We start from the raw sequence: 15,427 nt of genomic DNA on the forward strand, positions 1-15,427 counted from the left end.
GAGCATTGGCCTGCTAAACCCAGGGTTGTGAGTTCAATCCTTGAGGGGGCCATTTAGGGATCTGGGGCAAAAATTGGGGATTGGTCCTGCTTTGAGGTTGGACTAGATGACCTCTAGCAGGTTGGACTAGATGACCTCTTCAGGTCCCTTCAAACTCTGATATTCTATGATTCTATAATATGGCCCTATATGTATTCAAAAGATATGTACATATCTAGCGATCTCTGTAGACAGAGATATCTATCAAGCTCTCCTGATACAGATATAGATACACCTACAAAAACACATTTCATGATTGTTAATATGTATGCAAATTAAACTGTTAAAACTGCCAGCTGCCCTGCACTTTATCAGTTTTCTGTTCTTTGGGATGCTTACTGTTAGTTTTTGCACCCTGTCCCATTTAGAACATTAGCCACTCAGAGAGGGAAAAAGCATGATTCATGATCCTGAGCACCATACAGTACATAGTATGTCTGTATCCAATGTGAGTGGATGGGTGGAGGGCGGGGTTCTTTTTGTTGCTGTTGTTGACTTGCTAGTTTTTCACAAAGTATTCATCAGTTGCAATGGTGAATAGCATCAGTTTTAGCTGTTTGATTTGTAGAAAAACTCCCAGTCATCTTGAATTTTTGCCTTTGAAGAATGCAGGTGACATGACTACATTGGAGATGCTTTTCTGAACCAATGGGCATTAATGGGAAAGTCTGCCCTGTCCATAGCTATAGAACATACAGATACAATATAGTTTATTACAGGACCTTAGCCCCACCACAGCAAAAAATCTACTCTCATAGCTCTCCTAGTTCATACCAAGGGAATAATTTACCTCTTCCTCTGGGCTGAAACACAAGGTTAATAGTTATTTTCAAAGAACAAGCAGGATGTTCATCACTAATATGAACGTCAAAGCCTTTCTTTTTAAAAGCCTGGAATCTTGTTTAATTGTGCGGCTCTCTTTCAGAGCTTCTTTGTAAGAAAGGCAAATATTTTTAAAGGGAGAGGAAAAGAAGTAGAAATGATAGCTGGACTTTTTTTTTTTTTTTAAATTCTACTCATCTGTAATCACTGAAGGGGAAAATAATATCCAGCCTCCAGTTGGCTGCATTGCATCTTTCTGTTGCTGAAGTGTTCGTTCTTTTAAGAGAAAGAGAGAATGCACCCAGAATTTATCAAAACCAATTAAAGCCTGTGAGTGCATGCAGTGAAATGTTACTTTTAATCCAATTAGTTTCAATGGCAAGTCAGCATGGCTTCAGCACTTTCAAGAACTGCCTGGAATAAATAGGTTCTTTCAAATTATTCAATGGCGATCAAAGAGTGATAAGAAATCTACAAAAGCAAGTCTTATCTAGAGATTGTGCCTGGCCCACATAAAGAATTGAGTGTGTCTTACTGCTGAGGTTGGAATGGGGGGTGGGTGAATACCCTTCTGAAATAACAAGATGGTTTTTAAGTATACTTTAAATATGCAGTAATGCATCCGATGAAGTGAGCTGTAGCTCACGAAAGCTTATGCTCTAATAAATTTGTTAGTCTCTAAGGTGCCACAAGTACTCCTTTTCTTTTTAAATATGCAGTGATCAGATAAAATAGGCTCCTTTTTTGTGTGTGTTATGGTACCCAGCATGGGCTTACGTTTGAATGCCTCTGTCCTGCCTTCTATCACAAACACCCAATACTATGGAGCTCTAGAAACAAGAACTAATCCAGCAAGAGTAATGCAAGATCAAATGCAACCTGAAGCTGTTGACATGAAACATAGCGATAGAAAAGAAGGCCGGCTCTCACCTTTTCTATGTCTTCAAGTGTCTTGTAATATTTGGCCTCGGTTTCTTGAATTTCTAGCAAACAGCAATTTCTTTTGTCATCTTCTGTCATTCCCATTTTCTAGAGAAATAAACAACACATGCTTGAGTGTCCTTAGAGTGTTTCAACCTGCTTGCTTACAGTGGCTCTTTAACATGTCATTCAGTGACAACAAACTTCCAACCAACACAAGCTCAGGAAGCCAGAAACCAAATTTTCAATCATTTATGTGAAAGGGATCCATTTCTGTCTGCAAAACATTGGGTGAAATCCTGGCTCTGCTGAAGTTAATGGCAAAACTCCCATTGGGTTTAATTTCACCCTTTGCATTTACTATACAATTTACACAGAGGACTATAACCAAAAGATGTCAGTCAAAAGAAAAATTCTCTCTCGCTCTCTCTCTCTCTTTTTTTTAAATGAAGTTGTTTGCTTGTGTGGAGCTCATAAGTGCCTAAATGGGACTTAGGTGGTACACTTGTATGGGTCACCAGTGTTGCCAAACCCCGTGATTTTATCCCGACTCTCGTATTTGGTGCTTTTCTTAAAGCTCCTGATTATCTGAGAATCTCAGCTTTCCTTTTTGCTAGAAAAGTAAGATTCTAGCCCTCATGGTTGCATAGAAAATCTAGAAAATGTGATGCCCTAAATGCTCAAAAAGCAGAAGGCAAATATGAAATAACCCCAAATGTATTTTTTTTTAAACTCATGATTTTTAACACAATGTCATAATTTGTGGATGGGGCCCTGGGTCATGATTTTTGAATGTTTGGGGTTAAGCAATACTGAGTCTGCAATAGGGGAGAATTACCACTCTTTGTACAACCCATATGAAAGAGTATAAGAGAGTATATTGGCCAGACAGAAACAAAACTCTTTTGGTCACTGTCTCCTACTTACCTGCATATATCTAATCTGAAGCATGCAGAAATATAAGCAAAACCAATTAACATTATACATTTGGTATTACAAATTGCCTTTTTTTTTTCTTTTAAATGTTCATCAATTTTTCCTCAACATTTAGACGAAAGTACAGGCCGCTACCATAAAAATAAAGAAATTTATGCTTTTGCTAAAGAGAAGGAAGGGAAGTCAGGAGCTAAGAAAACATTGAGGACCAGATCTTCATCATGCGTGTATCAGTGTAGCTTCACCGGAGTCAGTCATTGACCCTCAGTGTCTGCATGAAGTTTAAAAATATTTAAAAGGGCATAATTATGAATTCATAGATCGTAAGGCAAGAAGGAACCATTAGATCATTTAGTCTGACCTCCCGTATAACACAGACCAGACCAGAGAATATCATCCAGTTACCTCCATATTGAGCGCAATAACTTATGTCCGGCTAGAGCACCTCTTCCAGAAATGCACCCAGTATTGATGTGAAGACTTCAAAAGACGGAGAATCCATCATTCCCTTTGGTAGTTTGCTCCCATGATTACTCACCTTCACTGTTCCAAAGGTGTACCTTATTTCTAAACGTGTGCCCAGAATTCATCTGGTTTTAACTTCCAGCCATTGGTTCTTAGCACGACTTTCTCCACTAGATTAAAGAGCCCTTTGAGTAATCAGTATTTTCCTCCCCATTATCAAATCATGTTGTGATCTTCTGTTGGATAAACCAAACAGACTGACCTCCTTGGGTATCTCTACATTGTATCTGGGAGCAAGCTTCCCAGCCACTTGTGTTAGTGGGGCTTGTGCTAGTGCTCTAAAACTGGTTGCGTAGACGTTGTGGCTTGGGCTCTTGAAACTGGCGGGGCAGGCGCTAGAGGGTTGGGCTTGACAGCCCAAGCCACAATGCCAAAGCAACGTCTACACAGCTATTTTGAGTGTGCTAGTGGGAGCCCTGCTAACACAAGTATGCGGAGCAGGGCTTTCGCTCTCAGGGGCAGTGTAGACACACCCGCTAAGTCTCTCACTATAGGGCACTCTGCATATGTCTTAAGGAGCTTACTATTTTAATTTTCCTTGAGAACTATTGAGTCTATTTTTTAAGGGGCCTCCGGGAAGGTGGCTATTGCTTGAAAGGTCATTTTTAGGGTGGCTGGGATATTATTTCCCCTTCCTGCAAACAGGGCTTTGGAGCGAAGCACGGAGCTAGAGCACGGAGCAGCTCCGGAGCAGTGGAGCTGCAGGTTTTTGCCTGGAGCTGGAGCTGGAGCTGGAGCAGAGCCGGAGCACAGCTCCGAAGCCCTTCCTGCAAGATCCTGTTGGTTGCCGCCCTACATGGTGGAGGCTGCTCAGTGTCCACAACTGAGACCAGGTGTTCAAAAAAGCCCCACCCCCAATTTCTGAGCGCTTCAGAAAACCTAGCTCCAGCTGGGAGTGCTGAACCGGCCAAAAGTTCCAGCCTCAGCGTGGCTGGGCACAAGCCAGGGTTTGCACTGACTCAGCTAATGGCATTTCAGTCCCAAGTCCTCATTAGTTCAATGGGCTGAATGCCTTTAGGTTACGTCTAGACTATGAGCTAAGGGGGTGACTCCCAGCTTGCGCACACACACTTGCGCTAGCTCCCGTCTGAGCCAGCGCACTAAAAGCAGTAGTGTAGCCGTGGTAGTACGGGATGCAGCAACATGGGCTACTATAGCTGCAAACTCCATCTTGCCCCGGGAATCAGCCTACATGAGGGCTGCACCTTCTGCTGAACTGATGCAATCTACACCAAACCCTGCACCTTGTATCATCACACTGTTCTCAAAACGATGGTGATAGCCCAAGATCTCAACTTGTGTCATAACAGAGAGGTGCATTAAAGCCCTCATGACTCAGGCATGAGGAAACCAGCAAGCAGCTGTGAGAGCCAGCATGGAGCTGAACCTTTAAAACATCAGTCTGATTCTAAGCATCCCAATAACCGCCTTCCTTGAAGTCCTTGGAAAGCTATAAAAATAAATCTCACACTTGTTACATCCATTTAAAACCAAATTAAACCTCTGATGGGAACAGAATCCTGCTTGGGAATGACAGCTTGCATGGATGTATATTTTTGGTTGGTGTCTTTTAACTTGCATTTTTTTATTGACATCTTCATATTTTACCAGCACGCATTAACTTGAAAGCATTCAGCAGTTACTTTCAAGATATTAAGGGAGGGGAAATGGTTTATTGGATTTTTAAATCAGAGACTAAAGCTTTTATTAATCAGCCATTAATAACAATATTCGGGACAGCATAACAAAATCTGAGGTTGTAAATATGAAATATGCAAAATGGGCTATTACAACCACTGTGAACTAATCCCAGGATTTTTCGAGAAGCACGTCGCACATGGATTGCTTCCAGAAATCTGGGGGGAATCTCAAGTGGGGAGGTTTTCCTTCATTTTAACCTTGCTTGCACTAGGGAATTCTACTCCAAAAATCCCACTAAAGGCATCAGTAGAAGTCCTAGTGCAAATAAAGCTCCTGCGGGTGGATGTCTTAGGTTGCATGTACACTTTGAGCTGGGGGTCTGATTCCCAGCTCGTGTAGACACTCATGCTAGCTCTCATCTGAGCTAGTACACTAAAAATAGGCCTTCAGAGACTCTAATCCCCATTAAACTAGCAGACTCTCCATCCAAGTCAATGGAATTACACCAAGTGTAGAACTGAGGAGAGATCAGAGCACACGTTCCTGGCAGCTCAACGACAGAGTTTGCATCCTGGGCTCACTCTGACTCTGCAAAGCAAAGTTCCTGCCAATTCACACCTCCGATTGCCAGCTGCAGCAATCTGATTTACGATTACAGGTCTCGCTCAGGGAATTTAACTGACCAGTGAACTTGTCCATTTATCCTGCTTTCTCCCGGAGTTATGAATCTTGGCAGCTGTAGTGTGCAGCCAGAAGACAGTAATTAGAATCTACACGGATCCCGGGGGTGGAAGAATTTCACATGAATCTCAAGAAGTTTGGATGTTCATGCCCCAGTGATGAGTTCTCTTGAAATTTTGCATCAGCAGAAATAACAAATGTAGTGCATCCCAACGGTTAGCTGGGAAAAGAGCCTCCTTGGCTTTTTTCCTTTTCCATGATACTAGTTATTTGGTAGCATACTCTGGGAGAACATTTTACATATGCATCCAGTGTAATATACTGCTCTGTTCCTAGACAACACATGGCTTCATTCACAGAGTAATTGATCTAAGGGAGAAATTCTCTGCCATGCAGAGTAATGTAGGCAGCACTTAAGTCCTCAAAATAAGACATAAGTGGTTTGTCACCATTGTCCCGATCCCTCTGCATAGGGAAGAATTTCATTCCCAAAAGATTCCAGACATAGCTTGGTATCACAGAAGCAATAGGGACTGATCCGAGGCCCACTGAAATCAACATGAGCCTTTCCATTGGTGTCCATGGGCCCTTAGAGCGCAGAGCCTTGTTAGAATTCCCAACCTCGTGTAGCTTTTGGCTGAGACTTTCAAAGCTGACTAATGAATCTGGATGCTCAAATACCCATTAAAATTAATTCAGGGAGTCAGGCATCCAACCCTCTTAGGCAGCTTTGTAAATCTCAGCCTTAGGATATACCAGAGCAGGTAGATTTTAATTGGTACAGTAAAAATACCCAAGAGAAAAACTGCATCTTCATTGCAAATATCTGCCAACTCTCGTCTGGATCTAAGAATACTTGCAGTGTAACACACACAACAGGCTAATTGTGCAGGTCTGAGTCACATCTCTCACCTTAGAAAGGGATGAAGTGACACATGCTGCTTTGGCTCACCAGTGAGTTACTATTTTTGCACTTCCTTTACAATGGGGGATTTCTTAAAACTTCTTTCCTCCCATCCTTTAAATGACAGTACCATGGAAAGCCTTTGGGAAACCCTACAGGATTAGCTCTATCACTCTTCTTCTCACTGTCTCCCTTTCCCCTCCCACCCACTTCTCCCCCGGCAGGGAGCTCACTTCCAAAGAATGACTCAAACAAGTTTGAGATCATTATCTTTCATCGGTGGTGCATTGTTTGTTTTTAAATCCCCTTCAAGATATGGCATTTTAAATGCATAAATTGTTACCATGGGTTGTTGAACTTCCACTTTGATGATATCTTCGTAGATATCATCGCCTTCATCTTCACAAGGAACGCAGTCGTAAATATCCTCCCCGAGATCATGTTCACTGAAAGGAACACAAGAGGATTTAGAAATACAGAGGATACATTTGCTGTAGGTAGATTATGCAAGCAAGCCACTGCATCAAGGAAAGAACAGGGGAGGGGAAGAGGAAGAAATCCCAAAAAACGTTTATGTCCTCATTTCTCTTTCCCATTTTGCATTAAGGAGGCACTTCTTTTTTGTATCTGCTACCGCAGTATGATTTCACCTCCATGCCTCCCACTTGGATGCTAAAACAATGCAAAACACTTTGCGGTGTAAGCCCAGGGACGGTAGCCATCGTCACAAGGCAGCATGGTCTAGTGGCTAGGAAACTGGAGTGGGAGTCCGGAGCTCTGGGTTCTACTCTTGACTCTGCCTTGGGCAGCTCATTTGACTTCTCTGTGCACTTATTTCCCTCCCCCGCTTTTGTCTGTCTTCTCTATTAGATTGGGAGCTTTTCAGGGCAGGGACCATCTCTCTCTCTCTAAGTGTTTGTACTTTCAGCTGGGGCCTTTGGGCACTACTGCAACACAGATGACACCTACGTTTACACCAATGTCTGAGGTAAAACTCCACAGTTGTATTACTTCTAACAGACTAGCCTATTTCAAATGTCAAAAGAAACTGGTTCCCCTCCTGGCCTCAAACACTGCAGCTATTTATAGCACATTGTCTGTTCTAAGCACTGCTTAGACATCACCCCTGGGAGGCTCACAGATTCATCAATTTCAAGAGCAGAAGGGACCATTGTGATCATCCAGTCTGACCTTCCAGGAGATGTCTACACTGCACACTAAGCCTGGGCTCTGACTCAGGGTGGAGCCCAGGCCCTCTTCTGTTCACACACAGATCAGTCTGATTCGGGTCAGCAAGCACTCAGGACCCTGCTAGGCAAGTGAATCAGAGTCCAAGTCCCACCATGACTCGGTTCCAAGCCCTGTCTCTTTGGAGTGTGGATGCAGCTCAAGCCACAGACCAAAGCCAGAAGGCCTGCATAGTACGGTATGGATGTGTTATCATGACTGAGAGACCTGGGTTCAGCAATGATAAACCCAGGTTTATAACGCAGTGTGGACGCTCAAGCATAGGCTTGGGAACATCAGGCTTACAAGGCTGGGTCCCACAGACCTGGGCTTAGTGTGCAGCGTTGACATCCCCTGACAGGCTACAGCCAAGATCAGGGCCAAGGTGCAGGGTACTATACAAACATCGAGTGAGAGTCCCTGCCCCGAAGAGCATTACCACCCCTGTTTTACATATGGGGAACCGACAGAGGTGAGGGGGCATGCCCAAGGTCACACAGGGAATCAGTGGCAGAGCCAGCATTAGCCTGCAAGTCCTCCTCACACCCAGCCCTGTGCTCATTCCTCCAGAAACTATTGCCTTCCAACTGGCTTGGGGGAAATGCACGCGGCTGACGAGGTATCTGAAAACACACACGTGCACCCAGTTGCTTCTTTGCTATGAGGTGGATGAAAGAAACAGGATCAATGTTCTTGACACTTGGTTACTCTTTCAGCTGACCCATGGTGTTGATGAACTGACAACACATGATGCAATTGGCCATTTATTCCTATTCCACTTAGTAAACACTGACTCAGATGCTGAGCTACTATCCATTAGCGTAGCTCCACTGCCCCGGATGGATCTACGCCAATTTACACCAGTTGACGATCTCGCATTTTATCCAAAGTGCCAAATTCAGACCTGGGCCAGCTCCATTGGTTCCAACAGATTTGCCCCCATGTACACAAGGGATTAAACTGAGGGGCCTGGAGCCATAGTTCATATACTCTTTATTGGTAGTATTGGCATTGTAACAGCGCTCAGGGGCCGCAAATAGGTCTGGGACCTGCCTGTAGTAACTGATGTACAAACACACACAGACCCTGCTCTGAAGAGCTTAGAATCTAGACTTTAATCATTCATGCACACACACACACACGCACACACACACACACACACCCCCCGCAGAGAGAGAATGAGTAACTGTGAGCAGCAGAAAAATAAATCTGTGTAGATTTTTTTACAGTCTTATTTTTCATTTGCTAAATATCTATTACTCTGACCATCTCTCCTATACGTCTCATACCACGCTCACACTCTGTTACCCACAATCCCAAAGCAGTCCGTATCCCAAGGCATAATTATAAGTAGGCTTGGCACAATTAAGTTTTTATTTTTTTGTAAAATAATTTTAACGGATAACATCAGTGTTTATTTTTAAGCATTTTTAAATCAATTTAAATTTTCACAGTTGTGGGCATTTATTGGGGGCAGTGCAGGAGGGGGTCCAGATGATTATTGTTTAATGACAGTAGACACTGAAACTGAAAAAAAGTTGAAGCTTTATAGAACCATTTAAACCCAAATTGTCAACATCAGATATCAAAATATACATGTCCTTAAAATCAAAACTCTAACAAGTTCTCAAGCAGCATTTATCTTTCTTTGCCTATCTGTACATTTTGATCATCAGCAAAGGAAATATTTTGTCATCAATTTCTGTGTGTACAGGGAAATCGACTTTTACCAATAAAAAACTAATCCTTTCAAGCCTAATTAAAAGTGTTAATGGGCTTAATAAATTCTACAGGGTTAAAAAACAGCAATGTGGCTCTGAGACCTTGAACCGTCAGGTCAAGTTTATACTAACAGTTGCCTGAGCTGTTAACTTCCAAAAGGGTACTGGAACGGTGTTCTTTCCCTTTCTTTTAACTCAGAAACGCTTGTGGCGATCTTACAACTGAAACACAAAGCTTTGTTTCTTGTAGCACAAGGGGAAATATTGCCACTCTGTGCCAATGGTTTCTTTAAACGCTGTGTGTGATAGAATCACACATCCTGTGTTCAAAGCTATGCTCTGGCAACCTTTGCTTCCACAAGTCATTGAAATGCTAGAGAAGATCCCTACACAGCCAGAGGAACAAAGAAGGTTCAGGCAGAGGGGAGAGCAGCACACAAAGAGACTATATTTAAGCAACAGATCTATATTGTTATTATTTTTATTAATATAATTATTATGGCAGTGCACAGGTACTCTGATTGGGCCCCACTGTGCTGCTAGGTTCTGTGCTGACACAGATCCCAGATCTGGAATCAGATCCATATGTACATACTCCAGCATATGCATGGGGCCTCACTGACTTTCGTAGGACTCTGCAAGTGCACAGGTCCAAAGGGACGGATCCAACTGGGGAAATCAGGATGCAAGAGGAAGATGCAGAGATGCTAGTCATATTCAAATAGCCATTGCCCATTCCCTTGATTTTACTGTGAGTATTGTGATTTTTGGTGTGTTTCTTAAAGCCCCAGCTCCTGGAGTCATGTGAATACATGCAAATCTCAGCTTTCATTGTTACAGAGTGAGTTTCTACCTTGATGGTTGCGAGAAAAGCTTGAAAAAAAAAAAACCAACTCAAGTGCACCCTAAAGACTTATGGGAAAAAAAGCAGAAGGCAAATGAGAAGAAATCAACGTTTTGTAAAAATCTCATGATTTTTATGCCAATCTCATGATTTTGAGCACTTGGGATTGGTAATATTGAACTAGAAACATGAAGTTGGCCTCAGCTTGATTTTAAACATATTTCTTTTATTTTACACACACACATACAGTATGTACATTGAAGATCAAAGAAACATGGGCTTTGGATTTACAGTGTTTGTTTCATTCAGTGGCTCAGTAAATCTAAAAGAGGCTAAATGCTGATCTCAGTTATTCTGATGTATTATTTATACTGAGGTAGTATATACCAATCACTGATCAGCGATTCACTGTGCCAGGCACTGTACGAACATGGTAATACAAATAAAATAATAATGGTCCCTGGACTGAAGGGCTTGCAATCTAAGTAAATCCACCCTGCTTCGTTTAGGCTGCAGTAACAGTCACCTGCACTAAGCTTGCTGTAAAATACCAGATTTGTGGGTAAAATGGTCTTTGACCTTCAATATCTTCCAAAGAGAAGAATCTGGATTGAACAATTGCTGAGTCCACTCCCCGAGCAATTTCTATCTTGTCTCTGTGCTAGGCAATGTATTTTTAGAAGCCTGGATTTGAATTATTTTCACTCTCCCTAGAAAAAATATAAACAACTCTCCAGGATGAAACTCAAAGCAAAGTGCTGACTGACTCAGCCAAAGATGCTAACACATCAATGCAGAGGTAGCTAAGAGGCACATAGAATAATGTGATATTCTGCAGGAACATAGTTGACTGAGAGGCCTGCTTTCAGAAAAGTTTTGAAGAGGGCAAACAAACATTGTGTGAAGAACATCTCCTTCTGCCAGAAACAGAAGAGAGCATGTAGAGAGGAACCAAATACTGTAGGTTCAGCAAAAGTCCCAATGCCTTGCAACACAGAAGGAGAGAATAAGATAGACACAAAATCCAATTCAGGATCAGGACTGGCCAGTCAACAAGACTGAAAATATTTGCAAAAGTAGGTTTTATTTCTCTTTTACATGCCATTATTTCCATTTCTAAATAGAGATGTAGTCAATAAAAGTACATTCTTAAATAAATGCACCAGTGTGCTGTATCAACTCTGTTCCTACAGAGCACTACGTTGTAACTGTTGTAATACCCACTAATAGCAGCGATCCATCTTTTTTCCAAGTGTCATCGCTGCAGTTATTATCTGTCCCAATATTTGTATTCTGAGCTCTTCCCCTCAGCCAGAGCAACTACCTCCAGATTCCCGATTTATCTTCCATTCCAGCAGGCACCCATCAGATTTCTAGCTGCACCACCATATATCATTCTGGTGGCTGGAAAGTCATTAGGAAGCTTATGGTTGAGTTAATATCGCACCTGCTATTCCTTCTATCAGCCAGCAGGATGATGGACTGGGTGACCAAGACAAAAGAGCCATGTGTGAAGCCCCCGAACGTTGCCAGCCCAGCACCCACAGCTACTGCCCCACCATGACTAAGTCTCAGGGCGCAGCACCAGGGCATCATTCTGTTTCCCGCTCCTGCACTGCCACTGGCTTCCCTGCATCCTCACTCTAACATGCATCCTGACCACAGGGAATGACTGAAGCAAAACCAGCACTGTAGATCAAATGTCTCCTGGTCACATGGGCCCAAACCATAGACAGACAGACTGATAGTCTCCCAGCCTCATAAGGCCCAGCTCAGTAACACATAGAGCTTTAAATGATGGGAAACCTCAATGCTGGTGACAGAGATCTGCCAGTCTGCTGCCAAAGCCCCCAAGGATAAACAGAAGAGACAGCGTCATTAACTTTCTCTAGATAGATGGCATGGGGCCGCTCTTTATCCCTTAAGAGTTTTTCTTGACAGCCCTGTACAATCCTGATGTTAGGTAGAGAAATAGAACAAGACAAGCAACAACCAGGGTGACACCACCAAGGGTGCAGGTTGTGTGAAGCAGACAAAATGAGGAAGAAAGACCTTTACTACAGCTAACATTGGACAACCTGCTATATGAACACCCCTGCCGCCCAACCCCACTCTCCAACTACCAGCATTTAACTCCTAGCTCTCCAGGTCGAGGATTAAGCTCTCCCATTTATAAAGGCCCAGGAGTAACCCACAACCACATGGATGAGTGGGGCAGCCTTCCTGAGTTAAAGGTTGGCTGAAAGTCACAGGTTGGCTTAATGTCCAAGGTGCTGAGTACCCACGTCACCCACTGAAGTCACAGATGGCTTAATGTCCAAGGTGCTGAACCATGAAGTCATAGGGAGATGCTGGTGCTCAGCACCTTTGAAAGCCAGGCCAAGGTTTCATGAGAAATCCATGTGGCAGTGTACACCAAATGAAAACAGAAGGGGGTGGAACTTCAGGGTTGTTGTTTTTTGTTTTGTTTTTTAAAGTAATTTTACATGCGTTTTGTCCACCACCAGGAGCTGAAACCAGGCCTTCAAGCACTAAAATAAAAGCATGAGTCACTACCATTTGGCCTAAAGGAAAGGAGTACTTGTGGCACCTTAGAGACTAAGAAATTTATTTGAGCATAAGCTTTTGTGAGCTACAGCTCACTCCATCGGATGCATTTACAATTTGTTAGTCTCTAAGGTGCCACAAGTACTCCTTTTCTTTTTGCGAATACAGACTAACATGGCTGCTACTTTGAAACCTGGCCTAAAGGAGTCATTCCTCTAGGTGGCAGCAGTAGCAGGCTCCCATCCTCTGCGGACCAGCCACTACCGATGAAGTGAGCTGTAGCTCACGAAAGCTTATGCTCAAATAAATTTGTTAGTCTCTAAGGTGCCACAAGTCCTCCTTTTCTTTTTACGAATACAGACTAACACGGCTGCTACTCTGAGACTTGAATACAGAATGAACAGTGATCACATGACATTACACACAACAGAGTGCAAATATCACATGGGGTGCATTAGGCAGAATCCTATTAGCGTAAAAATTCTGTGATTTATTTTCACTGAGGGTTTGACTCTTCCATCCCCACATTCATTCCAGCCTATTTCTCCCTGAGTTTCCCCTCATTTCCTCTTTAACCCTCTGAATCAGCTTCTTGCGAAGGTTCCCATCATTGACCATAAGCACCCTGCTGGCAGCAAGGGCTTTTACAGCCACTGACTAGCAGCAATGTCATTAGGACTAGATTGCCCCCACAGGCACAGTGGCTCAAGAACTCCAATGCACAGAGGCTCAGAATTCCCCCTTCCGGCCTCCTCCATTCAGCCCATCTCTCTCAGTGTTAAGGGATGCTGGCACGTCTGACAGGCCCTCCCTCAAACTAAGACTGGGGTTGTGCACTGGAATTATGCTCCCAATATCAAAGTGCAAAACATTTTCTAAGTGACGGGCTGCAACAGCCTTAATACAAACAGCCCTGGAGTCGGCACAAACACAGAGAAGCACAAGCAGCAGTTAGATGAATCCATACTGGGGCTGAAGCATCCGAATTTAGGGGACAAGGGAGCATTGCTAATTCCCACTAAGAACCAGGAGAGAAACTAACAATGACAGAATTGTGTGTGGGAGCAGCTGAAAGTCATGCATGTATCTGTTACTCACACAAGCAGTCTCAATGATAACAGTTTCAGAGTAGCAGCCGTGTTAGTCTGTATTCGCAAAAAGAAAAGGAGTACTTGTGGCACCTTAGAGACTAACAAATTTATTAGAGCATAAGCTTTCGTGAGCTACAGCTCACTTCATCGGATGGAATCCTAGAATGCATCCAATGAAGTGAGCTGTAGCTCACGAAAGCTTATGCTCTAATAAATTTGTTAGTCTCTAAGGTGCCACAAGTACTCCTTTTCTTTTTGCGAATACAGACTAACACGGCTGCTACTCTGAAAGCTCACTTCATTGGATGCATTTGGTGGAAAATGGTTTTCCACCAAATGCATCCAATGAAGTGAGCTGTAGCTCACGAAAGCTTATGCTCTAATAAATTTGTTAGTCTCTAAGGTGCCACAAGTACTCCTTTTCTTATTGATAACAGTGATTAACATGATTAAGAGCTCCAGAATGGTCCATTACCACCTCAACAGGAATTTTGTTTGCTTATTTTGACACCTGTGGCTTTTTACCCTTAATCACTAAAGCTCCTGGTTCCTGATGCAGTGCAGCACTTAGTAAAAGCGAAGGATGATCCTGTGGCTAGAGGAGATCAGCAATAAGAACACTGGGTTCTGTTCCCAGCTCTGCGACAGACTTACTGTGTGACCTTTGGCAAGTTTTTTAACCTCTTTGTGTCTCAATTTCCTTGTCTGTAGAATGGGGATGACAATACCCATATCACAGGAGACATGGTGGGAAGCGATTCAAGTCTGTCATTTAAGGCAGATCTGTGAATGCGAAGTTCTAGAGAAGTGCCAATCAGCAAGCAGCGCTGGTATTACAATAATGAAGTCTCAGGACCTTATTTACTAAAGCATGTTCCTTTTAAACCTTTGCTGAGAAGTGGAGAGGGACTGCTATTCTTGTGGTGAACTATCAGACGTGTAGATTAGACAATCTCCCAGGACAAACTGTAGGTTGTAGAATCTTTCTGCTTTGTATATTACTGTTGACATCAGTTCTTTTCACATATTGATTTTCATCGATCTTTGCGAGTCATGTGCCCCAGTTGGAAATAGACAACTATTAAAAAAATACATCAAGAGGATTTTAGTCTGTAGCAACTTAATAACACAGCATCACTGTGACAATGAACAACGGCCAGATGCTCAGATGGCATAAATAGTATCATTCCATTGAGTCAGTCAGAGATGTGCAATGTTAAGCCAGCTGAGGATCTGGGGTAAAATTTTCAAGAGAGCCTCATTCCTATTTTCAAAAGTGATTTAAGACCATAGGAACCTAAGTCTCACTGAAATGGGGTTCAGGCTCTTAAGGGCCTGTGACAGTTCTCGGATTCACATTGTTATCCCCTGCCTCCAGTGTGAAGGTATCTTGCCTGTGTGGGTGTCAGCTCCCTAACTCCACCAGCCTTCCAGCCGCTCTCCTCTGGGCTATGCCAGCCCAGTTTCCACCTTGCAGGTTAACAGGAGGTGTACCCCAATCCCAGAGTCTCTTTGAAGCTTTCCCCTG

The 15,427-nt window shown here is 43.1% G+C and overlaps 1 protein-coding gene across 6 annotated transcripts in view; it reads right to left on the reverse strand.

Moving 5' to 3' along the window:
- The window catches only part of VAV2 (vav guanine nucleotide exchange factor 2), a 316,349-nt gene that overhangs the window by 60,619 nt on the left and 240,303 nt on the right, over positions 1 to 15,427 (reverse strand). For 3 of the 6 annotated variants that reach the window (XM_043499066.1, XM_043499067.1, XM_043499070.1), the window contains exons 5-7: positions 6,813 to 6,915; positions 2,710 to 2,724; positions 1,792 to 1,890 (exon numbers count right to left, since the gene is read on the reverse strand). In XM_043499066.1, coding sequence (XP_043355001.1) covers positions 1,792 to 1,890; positions 2,710 to 2,724; positions 6,813 to 6,915 — 217 coding nt within the window. The remainder of the gene's footprint in view (positions 1 to 1,791; positions 1,891 to 2,709; positions 2,725 to 6,812; positions 6,916 to 15,427) is intronic. The other 3 variants (XM_043499068.1, XM_043499069.1, XM_043499071.1) reach the window with 1 other exon arrangement.

The sequence above is a fragment of the Dermochelys coriacea genome, chromosome 16, assembly GCF_009764565.3.
Source record: "Dermochelys coriacea isolate rDerCor1 chromosome 16, rDerCor1.pri.v4, whole genome shotgun sequence".
Taxonomy (NCBI): domain Eukaryota; kingdom Metazoa; phylum Chordata; order Testudines; family Dermochelyidae; genus Dermochelys; species Dermochelys coriacea.